This window comes from Centroberyx gerrardi, chromosome 8, assembly GCF_048128805.1.
Source record: "Centroberyx gerrardi isolate f3 chromosome 8, fCenGer3.hap1.cur.20231027, whole genome shotgun sequence".
NCBI lineage: Eukaryota > Metazoa > Chordata > Actinopteri > Beryciformes > Berycidae > Centroberyx > Centroberyx gerrardi.
Genome location: NC_136004.1, coordinates 2670286 through 2684055, shown reverse-complemented (window position 1 = coordinate 2684055; position 13770 = coordinate 2670286). Strand labels below are relative to the sequence as shown.

The 13770-nt window shown below is 39.3% G+C and overlaps 1 protein-coding gene across 1 annotated transcript; it reads left to right on the top strand.

Moving 5' to 3' along the window:
• Window positions 1-387: 387 nt before the first annotated feature.
• Window positions 388-13561, top strand: ccdc125 (coiled-coil domain containing 125). Its single transcript, XM_071915191.2, has 12 exons — window positions 388-477; window positions 1345-1612; window positions 3904-3965; window positions 4114-4200; window positions 5776-5853; window positions 6431-6516; window positions 6609-6691; window positions 8082-8194; window positions 8345-8449; window positions 10135-10285; window positions 10880-10998; window positions 12501-13561. The coding sequence occupies exons 2-12, from the start codon at window positions 1345-1347 to the stop codon at window positions 12915-12917; spliced, it is 1569 nt and encodes a 522-aa protein (XP_071771292.1). The 5' UTR covers window positions 388-477; the 3' UTR covers window positions 12918-13561.
• Window positions 13562-13770: the final 209 nt, after the last annotated feature.

Below are 13770 nucleotides of genomic sequence, written 5' to 3'. Positions count from 1 at the left end.
GTTTTGGCAGTCCCGTATGGCATCTTGCATAGACATATATGGGTATTAATATATACTGTGGAAAAGGACATTTTGCAAAAAACAACAAAAAAAACGAGACAAAATTAATTGCGTTTTCTTTATAGTGTAGATGCCCCCTTATCTGCATTCTTTACTTTCAGTTTGGTACTTTGTATTAGTCAAAAAACGTTGCAACTCGTGTCAATAAGGCTTTTATTTTGAAGGTTGTGAGCGGAAGGGGTGTGTGTTAATGTGTGTTACTTGACGCTAATGGAGGTTTGACAGACTGGACGGACTGGAGAACAAAAGTAGGTTTAAGGAGAGTTGGTACCGTGAGCCTGCGTGGATTAATGTGTGTTAACCTCGCGCTAGCATTGTATAGGCTAACTGCCTATATCTGTTTATATCTGTCATGTTTGTCTCCGTAGAGGCGTTAAAACTGTAAGGAAAACCGAATTTTATTTCCTCAAGCAGCAGGTAAGACGAACCACACACTGGTAAAGTGAATTAACGTTGTTGAGCATGTGTGAATATCTAAAAGTTTAAACCTTGTTTAGTCTTTAATGACCATATTACAGACTAAAATATAACAACCTAATATAATATAGAATGTTTTTGATGTTTTCACAGAATTTTAATGATGATGTCCCGATGTCTATACAATATATTACACCTAGGCTATACTGTAGGTCTACACTGCAAAAGATTTCCATTTTAACAAATTATTTAATCTAGAACTGAGAACCCATATATAATTTTTGGTCAAACAAGAGAAATACCTGCCTATGAGATGAAACCATTGCGCCTTCCAATGCAGTTTAACATGTTTAAAGAATTTCTGGAGTCAGGTGTCTGTCTTGAAATAAGGCAGATCACACCATTTGTATTATTGTGCAATGTCCCATGAATCAGGAACTCTTAAAGTCTCATGTTCATTTGCGTTTTAACATTTTAAGACTCCTTAAAAGATTAAATGATCTGTTAAGATGGACATTGTATCAGGCTAAGATAAGATCAAACTTTAACTTTATCCTATTAGTAGCCTAGTTGTTAACAGTAATAGGATTCACCAAAGAAAAACATAATTTAAACATGAAAATAGAATATAAACAATAATATAGCAAATTGGGGTAGACATATGCTTCAGGTTTAGTAAATGTGGGCCTATGGGAAAATCAAGGTTATGGATGTATTGTGATATATAACCTAGGTAATATGGCTTACATATTGATTAAATAATCAATTGATGTGCATCGCATTGAACTGCCTCCACTGACAGACATTAAACAATAATATTGAATTATTGCCCAGCCCTAATGGGGAATATATATTGACCTGGTGCAGATGCAGGGGGTCAGAGAGGCCGGCAGCCTGGAGGACGACATGGCGGACGGAGACCTGGGTGACGGGACGGGCATCAGACCCAGGCCCAGCTCCACCAGCAGGAAGAGCCGTAGTGCCTCTTGGCAAATGGGGAACCTGCTACCCGGAACAGAGCTCCTCCAGCGGGGAAGCCAAGTGGGCGACGCAGCCTGGACACCCAGGCTGGATACTGGATTTAGCCAGGTGGCAGCGGCTGGGCAAAGAGCCGCCTTGAGGCTGACAGGGACCGGTAAGGAGACTCACATGTGCAAAGCCTCTACTTTTGACTTCAAGTTGCCATGTGTATCATTTTAAAGAGTAACTAAACCCTTGCCATCTGCTATTGGCTGATCTTTGGTGCCACGTGATGCCACCCTCGATAGAGTACAACACGTGGTGACAGGTGGATGCTAACATAGTATGTGGTTAACATAGTAATCATTACATTATTGGGTTATGTCACATTAACAGTAAAGTTGAAATTTTCGCTTTTCAGAAATGAGTGGATGTATATTCATTCTGTTTTAAACATAGCATCGTAGTTAAAAACCAGATCTGTAAAGGAATGACAGTTGTGTATTGAATTTTGAGTTATTATTCATTATTTGTTAAAGGATAAGTTTGGTGATTTTGGACCTATATATAATTTGTCTCTTAGATACCTGCAGTACTTGGACCCGCTGACAATATTGGCTCCAGAGTCAGCTGTCAGTTGAAACAGTGAGCTCCGCTGCCTCTTGCAGCTAACAGTGAGGACGTTTACATGGACTGCAATATTCCGATATTAACCCGATTAAGACAATACTCTGAATAAGACACTGCCATGTAAACAGCATTTTCTGATTACCTTAACCCGAATAAGGTCATAGTCGGAGTAAGCAATAGTCGAATTAAGACATGTGGAGTATTCCGATCTTAGTCGCATTATTGAAGTGCATTGTAGACATGTATACACCTTAATCGCACTATGACGTCCTATCAGAGTTTTCGCAGCATTTTGTGACACGTACGGCAATCCAACTGCTTGACGACGCGTGCTCTAGCTTCCAGCGAGTGTTGCACAACTTGTTTACAAAAGAAAAGATGACTGCCACCGGTAAAAAGAAGTCCCAACATTTTGTCCCGACCACGGTAGCAACATGACAGAAAGGGTTTCAGGTTAAATTACGGAGGGAAACTCGGACGTAGGACGTAGGGATGTAATGTGGGCGTGCGTCTTCAGTCATTAATCGGACTATGCTATGTAGCATGTAAACGGGAATATGAATGGAATATTCTATAAGCAACTCATGTAAAGACCTTAATCGAAATATTGTCTTATTTAGAATAAGGCCAATAGTCGGATTATTGCAGTCCATGTAAACGTTGTCAATGAGTCCAAACTGTTTGTCAAAATATCTCCAAAAAAGCCAGTCTGTGAAAACGATATGGCGACCAACTGACGTATTTCTATTCACAGCTCGGAAAGCAGCAGCATCGCACCATTTCCACTCAGTGGATCGTCTTCTACCAAACTCTACTGTTTACACTCTGACCTGACCGTCCAAAACTAGATCACTCCGCCAGTGATGACCTTTCACCCAACAGCAGTCTGTGCTGCGGCAGAGAAAACTAGTTCTGTGATTTCCTGCTTAGTCAAAGTGTGCATAATGGCGGAATTGTGTCATGTTTACTCTCAACTACAAATGGCTTTTTTGGAGATATTTTAACAAATCCTATTTGGACTCATTGTTCACATACAATAAATATACAATATACAAAATATACAAAATCGCCAAACTTATCCTTTAAATTATTACATTTGTGAAAACTGAAAATTTCAACCTTCGTGTTAATGTAGTAAAGTACTAATACTAGTAATAAAGTACTAATTATTACAGTAATGGTTGGTAGCTTTTTTACACTAATGGAAAATGTATTATGTTAATGTTAAGTTATGACATTAACAGGCTTCCTCTTAGTGTCTTCTGCTAATATTTGGCTTTCTATTCTGTTTGCCAATACTGTTGACATTGGTGGGAGAGGTGAGGCCAGAGGAAATAGCCCAGCATCTGTTGCCCCAGGACACACACACACACACGCACAAACACACACATTAATAAGTTGATATGAACCTCTGAGCAGCACTAATATTAGTAAAATTTCAACTTTACAATACACCATGGTAGGCGGTGGTGAGTAGTGAGGACCAGTTATAAATGTTGAGATTTTATTGAAAGTGTATGGTTAGCATGGAGCACCAGAGCCAACAATCTACTGGGGACATGTTTGATTTTGGTGTCTATGTTCTCATCACTTAATGGCTAAACTGACAAACAGGATAATCTACCAAAAACTTGGTGTATTCCTATAACCTTTATCTTAAACTAATTCCTTGAAGATGTGAGGACCAGCCAAAATGTCCTCACTCTGGAGGTCTAAAATTGGTTAAAATCAAAACTGGTTCTCACAAGAACACACACACACACACACACACACACACACACACACACAGACTTTCCATGATTAGTAATGCTTGTGCACACCATTTTCACGATTCAGCAGGCTCCCTGGATGACCTTTCAAAAGAAGAGCTGAGAGAAAGACTACAGGAAGCAAATGAGGTAGGAGAAGAAACAAATTCTGGGCAGAGAAAAGAAATGGTTGAAAACGACATTTGGCCATCAGACCTCTGCTTAAATTAAGCTTTAGTTTGACAAAGATACTGAGTGGTAATTGATCAGTTCTGTTGTGTTCTGTTGTGTGGATTAGGTGGCAGAATTGCTGCGTTGCGAGCTTGAGGTGGCACATCGCTACCTGGAGGGAAAATATGAAGCTCTGAAGATCCTACAGGGGAAGGTAGACCAACACACACACACACTGATTTTTTCCATCTTGTGCAGCTCACTGTAGTTCAATTAGAATTAGAGGTGATTTAAGGCCGGCTATGTTGCCAAATTAAAATATTGTTGCAATATCCTTACATACAAGTGAAAATGAACAATGTAAAATACATACAGACCCACCACATATTTCTCTATCACTATAATTACATATTTTCTGCTTCTTACTCTCACAGATTGCAGAAATTGATTGTTTTTGACGTGGTGCACTTTGGCACTGGCTTGTATAATTATTGTATAAAGATTTGTAAAATTTGCCATCAAAAGACTATGCCGACTTTTTGGGAGTTTGACCCATTGGTCTCCTTACCCAATATCTGAGAATTGGCACCAAAATCATATCTATGTCGCTGATAGATAGGTCTGTTTGGTGTGCATTAGCATTATCCTAAATGTGAGAAAATGAGAACTAAGGCTGGATGGTTAATTAATTTTAATGACGTGTCTAAACCATCCAGGCTTGTTCAGAGGATTGGTAAAATAGAGATCAAATTTGACAAAAACTTTCAGTGGCAGAAGATCTCTCATCCCACGAGACTTCGAGCCTAACTTGTTCTGTTTACACAGGAAGTGAGCGAAGTTAGCCAGACAGCTAAAGTTTTGTGCTGTTAATTCGCAATGGACTTCACTAATGATGAAGATCTGGATTTTGTTTTCAGAAGTTAGGAATCTACAGGCCATACAATTAATACTAAAACAAGCTTTGGATTACTAAAATGTTAAAGAGTAACTGAACCCCAAACCCAAATCTGTGGTGAGGCCTGACATCTAATGGTGAAAAGTAGGGTACTGAACTGACAATCTGCTATTGGCTGGTCTTTGGTGCCAGGTGATGTCACCTTCTATAGAGTACAACAGGTGGTGACATCACCTGGCACCAAAAAATCAGCCAATAGCAGATGGCCAGTTCAGTACCCTATTTTTCAGCAGTAGATGTCAGGCTTCCCCACAAATTTGGGTTTGGGGTTTAGTTACTCTTTAATCTTCATACTTTGGATAATGCTAATCGCCTACGATTACATAACATAGTGAATGATAAATGCTCCATTGATGTATTAAGAAATTGATAGTAAGAACTTGCCTATAAATGTGACTTCACAGTTTATAGCCTGGTGTGTTTTAACGTGTCTGGAGCCGATTACCATTATCCTTCAATCACAAATGCCACCACACCTGCAAAGGCCCACCTCAACTTATAACGCAATGATGTTGTAGTTCAGAATGTGATTCTCCCCATACAGCGTGATGTGATACACCTCCAAAGAGCATGTTATAAAAGCCGTTTGTTGAATTTGATAATACCCTCTACTCCAGTGGTTCTCAACTATGTGCCACTGAGGACCACAAGTCTGCAGGTTTTCATTCCAACCAAACACTACAGCAGCTAATTTCACTAGTTAACACACCTTCAGCCAGAGAGGAGCAAGTATTCAGTAAAATCAGCTGCTGTAGTAATGGGTTGGGATGAAAACCTGCATGCTCTTGGCTTTGTATGGCGCATGATTGAAAACCACTGCTCTACCCCTCACAGGCTATCCTTGACAAAGCCACGAGTCACACTAAAAGCCTGCTGCAGAAAAGTGAGGAGAGGGCCAAGGCTTTGGAGAAGGTAACTGGTTTTCTCTGGTCTGTTGCTCATAAAGCTGCAGGGCGCTCAAATAAGGGCTTGGTCTGTTTGCTTTAACCTGCTATAGTCAGTCTCTCGCTAACAGCTTGGAGCTAACTGCTCTGTTTTTGCACTATATATAGAACAGACATGGGAAAACAGAACTGAAAAATCAACCTATGCTATAAATTCTCAGGGGACTTTGATAAATTCTCTGGGGAAGTCAGGGAATATCAGGGAATTATACAAATGGGTCACTTTACAGGAATGCAGCAGAATGTATTTTCCAACTTGTTTCATACATTCATTAGATGGTTTTCCAGACTGAAAAACATCAACAAACCAGGAAGGAAGAACAACTCTGACTTAGTAATGGGAAGTCATGGAAAAGTCATGGAATTTTACATCAGGGCAACAGTGGCAACCTTGTATACAGAACTGAATATAGCATGTACATTGGGATTATAGAATAATTAGATCACACATAAAAAACCCACATATGAAGTAAATTAAATATGGTAAACGTAATCTATTACATCTGAGTATTAATCATGTTTTCATTAAAAACCATCCCTTATAGGAGGTGAATAGCTTGCAGTGGGAGCTCACCTTCAACCAGGTACAGATGAAGAAGTTTGAGCAGTTCTGGGAGCAGAAATACAACAGGTTGGATTTACTGTACCTTCTGGTAATGTTGTATTTATGGTATTTTCATTGTTTGGAGTTATATTGTGATTGTTTTTTCGTTGTGTGGGCAGGATTTCCAGTGAGAACAAGACTCTAACTGACAGTCTGGAGGAGAGAGGGAGGGAGGTTCAGCAGCTCCGTGCAGAAAATACCGGTAAAAGCAGAATATGTGGACGTAATTACCTCACTTATGTAAAGTGAAGTGAATCTGGAAGGTGTATAGTTTTCTTAAGGTACATCTACATACCTAGACATGTCTGTACATATCCCCATCTGTAAAGTGAAGTGAATCTAATATAATATCATATAATATCATATATATCTAATTGAAGGAATACAGTGAGTTCTTGGTAGACTGTCCTGTTGGTCACCTAAGCTGTTAAGTAATGAAAGCATAGACACCAAAATCCTCCTTGTGTCCCAGGTAGATTGTTGGCTCCGGTGCTCCATGCTAACACTTAAGCATAACACTGTTGTTGGGTGAAAACCTGATCTCCAAAATATTTCAGAAAATAAGAAAAACAGCCTTGTTTTTAGCTTGACAACCATACAGTTTTGAGTTTAATTGGTTATGAAAAGCTTTCACAAACTCAAGATCAGTAGAATTTTCTCAAGTCAAGGTTTTCACCCAACAATGATTCACTATGATGCTGTAACACCTGTAAAGCTAAATGTTAAGTAGGCTAATCACAAATGCAGCTACTGGCAGTTTTATGTAGCAGATTGGCAATATTTATATAAAACAAGGTATAAAATAGCGTACTGTTTCGAGCTACCAGGATAACCCTCCCTGTTTCCATAGGAAGTGATGGGCAATGGGATACTGTGTGCACCTAAAAATCATTGCACAGCAGATAAATACCTGGTTGCTCACCTGAAATAGCCCACTTAAAAAAATAAACCTGGCTACATCAGCTATGAATTTATTTATGAACCTACAGGCCAATAAAAACCACTGACATGTTTTTAATACTAAAAGGTCAATTTTTTGTTTGTTTACTTTTGATAATGCTAGTGGCCTACTAGTGTTAGCATACACTATCACTCAACATAGTGTATGCTAATGTGTTAGCATAAGTTTACTATAACAACATAGTGTATGTGTTAGCATGGGGTCTACTATGACAGCGTATGCTTAAGTGTTAGCATGAGTCTACTATAACAATAAAGTGTATGCTAAAGTTTGAGCCTATTATCCCTCTACATAGTGTATGGTAAAGTGTTAGTATAAGTCTACTATAACAACATATGCTAAAGTGTTAGCACTGAGCCTATTATCACTCAACATATAGCTAAAGTGTTAGCATGGAACCTACTATCACTCACCGTAGTGAATGTTATGTGAATGTGAATGTTGTGAACGTGAATGTTGAAGTGTTAGCATGGAGCACTGGAGCCACCAATCTGCCAGGGACACATGGATGATTTTGGTGTTTGTGTTCTCATCTCTTAACAGATAAGTTGACCAATGGCACAATCTACCAAAAACTCACTATATTTCTTTAACAAATGGACAACATCTTAGCGTGTGTGTGTGTGTGTAGCTCTAAGTCAACAGTGCTTGGAGCTCCTTTCCATGCTGAGTGTTAAAGAGCAGAGGGCTTTCCAAGGAACCAAACCTCCATACAGCCTGGACAGAGAGGGAGCTGTTCTGGAGGTGAGAGCAGATGAACGAGCATTCATTTTGCATTTCTATTCTTGGCATTTCTATTCTTGGTTTACACTAAAATTAGTATTTAAAAATAAAATTCTACTTGAGTTGGATATTCTGGTAGTCTTTCTCTTTAAATGTGTGTATGTTTGCTAGCTGGCAGTGTTGGGGGCTTGCCAGTGTCCTGGTTTTGCCGAAGCTTGTCCATGTAGTCGAACCGCCGCCGCCAGCAGGAAGCAGCTCCTCCAGCTCCGACAGGAGGTAAACCACCCAATACCTCCTCTAGTACTGTGGAATACGTCTACTTATCACTAGCACAGTTCACTCTGTCTCACAAATTTGAATATGACCCGTTAAACTGTAAATTCATGTTTTTCATATCCCTCTCATTGCTACATAAAGTTATATTTACTTCTGTTCTGTTCTTCTTTGCTGTATCCTATTACTATTTACTGGAGCAACAATCTAATTCCCTACGGGGATCAATAGTTTCATCTTATCTTAATGTACAAATGATTAAGTGTCAAATTAGTTTGCATTCTCATTCTCTTAACATGTACAACTTACACTTTTTCTCAGTTGATTTCGAACATTCCTCCGAACTTAAGTTTCATGCTCTCCAAACAGTTATCTAAACATCCAAACAGCACACACTTTCACATAATATCTTATGATAATAATAATAATAAATATAGCCGTGGCAATAATTGGGGTCCAAGCAGATTGCGAAAAATCGCAAAATTTGACATTTTTAGAGCAGAAGACCAGATGCAGATGACTTGAGAGATTAAAATGATGAAAGAATTTTGACTCTAGGCCAAGCCATTTTCGAGATATGATTGGGTGATGGGTGATTTATTTAGATTTTCTGAATTTTGGAATGTGAAATGTCTAGAAATTTAGATTTGTTGTAATAAGCCACGCCCACTTTAATCAATCATTACCAAATTTTATGCATCGACTGGGTCATGACCCTAGATCGTGTGAACGGAATTTCGTACGAATCCATGTAGCCGATTACGAGATATAAACTTTTCGCATTTGTAGCGCCCCCTAGTGGCAGAATATCCCAAGACTGCGTAGCGAAGCTCAGACCTAGCATCCGAACACGTGCACCAAGTTTGGTTAAAATCGCTTAAGCCAATTTTGATTTATGAGCGTTTATGTAAAATTGAACTTACAGACACAGGTCTAAAAATGTATAATTTCAAAACGGATTGACGTATTGAAATTTCCTTGATAACTTTAGATCAGCGAAGTCCGTAGATGATCCTGGCAAAGTTTTGGGACGATTGGCCCAACGGTTTCTGACGAGTTGTCTAAAATAGGATTTTGAGAAAATTGAGAAAAAGTCGCAAAATTTGACATTTTTAGAGCAGAAGACCATTGGTGCAAAGATGCAGATGAATTGAGAGATTAAAATGATGAAAGAATTTTGACTCTAAGCCAAGCCGTTTTCGAGATAATTGCAAAAACGTAAACTTGATTGTTACAGCGCCACCTTGAGGGCAATGAGTGTCATTTTATGTGCCTGAGTAGTGGGTGGAATTTGCAACCCACCGGCCAATTTTGGTGACTTTTTTTTTTTCTTACGGTTTTTGCTGCACAAACACTTTTAGCGGAGAAAAATAAGAAGAAGAAAGAAGAAGAAGAATAACGAGAACAAAAACAATAGGGCTCCAGCAGCGAGCTTCGCTGCTTGGACCCCTAATAATATATAAAATAACCTTAATAATCTATAAAAATCAAATATTACTCTACCACATCTCATTATTAATCTTCTTGTGATTCTTGTGATTTCATAAGCCTGCTCCATGTCTTTTGTGTGACATAATGCCAAGCTGAAATGAAATTTGAAATTTATGAAATATTTTGTTTTTAGTGTTGGTAAAATGGTGTATATAGTGCTGTAATTTGTTTGTGTGTGTGTGTGTGTGTGGGTCCAGCTGGATGCCCAGCGTAGGAGGAGAGACGAGGCCTTGATGGTTGCCGATGCTTTTCGCATTGCCTTCGAACAGCAGCTGAGGAAAAGAAGCGAACACTTCCTGATGCTGGCCGAGGCCAACATGCTTAAGTCCCATCAACACAAGTCTGAAGGCAAGCCTGATATCAGTACAGGATGCTAAACTAGATCACACTAGACTTAGTTAGATCTTCCCTTGGGGAGTGGTTCTCAACCATGGTCCATGGAGATCTGAAATTGGCTTCACTTAATTTAATCAAACAACTTTCACACAGGTTTTGTAGCAATGTCAAGAATCAGTACAAGAGGTCGACCATTTATGGGTTTTTGAAATTTGACTATAATTATTCAGCTGTTTTTCTCCTGTTTTTTTGCCATGTGAAATTATAAGTGAAGTAAATTATCCCATTTGGAATCTATCAGCAGACCTCCACCCTGGATCCTCCCATGTATTAGTACATTGCATTTTTTAACAAATTGATTACATGAAATATTTCAATGTTTTGAAAAAACATTTTTCAAAAGTTTTCTCAAATTTTCTCTAGCCCCCAAATGTGATTTCTTAATGGATCATATTAGTGTCATGTTATAGAGTGTAATCAGTGCCAATCAGCGCTTATGTCCACAGATTTTCTGATGAAGCTATATTTTGCCCTGCCTGTATGAGTGTATCATAATTCCCACTTATTTTGAACCGGCAGTAAAGAGGTTCTGTCTTTGTCTTCCAGGTGCTAATAGGAGTTCTTTAATCGGTGTAAGTCAGAGGTTGAGAGGATTGCTGCCGCCCAGCTTTGAGGTGAAGATCACTGATGATCCTATAGAGACTCTCTACAGACTGCTGGACTTGGTTGGTATTCCTCCTCACATTGCTCTTCTGCAGCAGACCAGCATTAAGTCTTCCCTCTAGGTCAGGAAATAATAAAAAAAAAATTAAATTCAGTACCAATACCAAACAATACTTTTTCAATATTTTCACAAATGAAAGCATTTTAAACTCATTTGCTTTTTATATAACCAACTATAACCATCTCTACAAATTAACAATAACAATCTACAATGCTTATCTATATTTCTGATACAATCTATGTAAAATGATTTAGTAAATAGACCTATTATAATGATACAATGTAAACTAAGCATGAAGATGTAGCTTAATTTGCTTGAGAATAGTATATTTAGGGTCTTCCTCCCGTCTCCTACTATCACCATCACAGTGAGAGTAGTGCTGGTGGAAGGAGCAGCTTTAAAATACATTGCTTCAATGATAGCTTTATTTCTCTGAGAGTAACCATATTGAAAATTGGCACAAAATGTCAATATGTCCCATATTGAAGGGTTCTGGTGGCTTAAGTTTATCCATGTTTAGATTACTATTTTCAGCCCTCCTTGCAAGAGCTGTATTTCAAAAATTGAGCATGAAAAAACATTTCTGAAGCTCAGATTTTAATATTGGCTGCTCTTTTGTTTGTGATTGATTTTATCTGAAATTTTTTTATTTTATTTTTATTTTTAAGAAACTGACCTGGAAAATCTAGAATCATCTCAATGTTACACCTGTCTTTCTCTGTTTTACCTTGTCTCTATGTTCTCTGCTATTTTTTCCAAAACAAACATAGGAACGCCTCTTTGGCTAAACAGATGGTGATGAATCCGTTCCCCCAGAAAATGTTCAACTGGGTTGAACTTTCTGTCCGTCAAAACGGATGGAAATCTAATGGAGATGGACTCGTCATCAGCCCTGTCTGACAAATGAACCTAGACTGACAGACACAATGGATCAGTGTGGCCGCCACGTTAATGTTTCCATTACTTGGTCTTTATCCAGCTGTCCATAATCTGAAAACATCATCCAAGCCTCAGTATCTAGTATCTAACCACCGATTGCCTTTTACTCTGAACACTGCTCTTCTGCTGCAGTAAGAGAATTCGGTAGATCGCAAGCCTCTGCCAACGCTGAATAATTCTCCAACTTGTGTAGCTTTAGCCTGTGTAACGGTTTATGTTTGTTTTTCGTTTTTCTTCTGTTTTTCTGAGAAAATAGTAAATGAATGCAATACTGTTTAGCCAATTGAGAGGTATGAATCATCACCAAAAGCAAAATCTTATCTGTCCACCAAATTTCATCCAAATCCGTGCAATACTTTTTGAGATATCTTGCTAAACAAAGAGTCAGGGATGAAAACATAACCTCCTGCCAACTTTGTTGGGAGAGGTAAAGACAGTTGCAATGCTGTTGAATGGTCATCTTGTTATGAGTCATTGTTATTGTTATTGACTGAATTTGGTCTGGGGAGAATGATTTTCTCCTTTTTTTTTTATTGATTGTGTGTTTCCTGATTGTGTTTCTAGCTGAATGACAAGGAGGAGGCTCTGGCCCACCAGAGGAAAGTGAGCATCATGCTAGCCCGCAGTGCTGAGGAGCTGCAGAGACAATTGCATCTAGATTCAAAGTGTCAGCCACAGCATCCACCAGAGCCCTCAGAGTCCAAGATCCAACCCCAGCAAACACCCGACCCATCGCAGTCCAAGATCCATCCACAACAACCGCCAGGCCCATCAGAGTCTCAGATCCAACCACAGCAACCACCAGACCTGTCAGAGTGTCAGAGCCAACCACAGCAACTAACAGACCCATCAGAGTCTCAGATCCAAGCACAGCAACTACAAGACCCATCAGAGTCCAAGATCCAACTACAGCAACCACCAGACCCATCAGACTCCAAGATCCAAGCACAGGAGCCAACAGACTCCAAGCCTCAGCCATAAGAGTCAATACTAGACTGTGAACCACAACCACAACAGTCAGTATCTGGTTTTAAGCCTCAGCCACAAGAGTCCCAAGCAGACTCTAAAGGGGGTCGTACACCAGACGCATCTGGCAGACGACATACAACGTCCAAAAATTGGTCTGCCGTTGCCCAGGTACGACTTCCAGCGTTGCTCAAAGTCTTGGAACGCCACTCAGCGGCACTCGTCATCTTTTGAGTTATTGCTATTAAACCCAAAACGAGACCCAAAGAGTGGCTTGAGCTTGTGCATATCAGAACGTCCACTGGCGCTCTCTGTGCGACGCTTCCTATGTGGTATACCTGCGCCTTGTCGATTGATGGGTCAGAGGTGCACCTTGTTGTCCAGACGGATGTTCTTGGCTCTCTGCCTCCTGACAAACACTTAATGGCCCCAAACATTTGACATCCCATACCAAAATTTTGCCTCACTGATGGAGTCATGTCATTTCACATGAAGCCTATTAAATGTAAATGGAAAATGATATCCATGTTGTATAGATGACTATAAGGGAAGTAGGGAATGAAGTTGTAAATTCGCCCATCCAGTATTATTTCTGACCTCATGTATTTGGTCTTTGGTAATGATGAGTAAAATAAATAGAAGTAAATTAACTGAACTAATACAGCTGGACTCGATATTAGATTATGTTAGTGTGTGTGTGTGTGTGTGTGTGTGTGCGTGTGTGTGTGTGTGTGTGTGTGTGTGTGTGTGAATATGTAATATCTGTAATTTTTCTATGTGTCATATTGGTATGGCCAGCCAGTATAGGTTGTGTCCTCTAGAAGATTTGTTTGTTCAGTACTCACCTCTTCTGTTTGTCAGTTCCGTT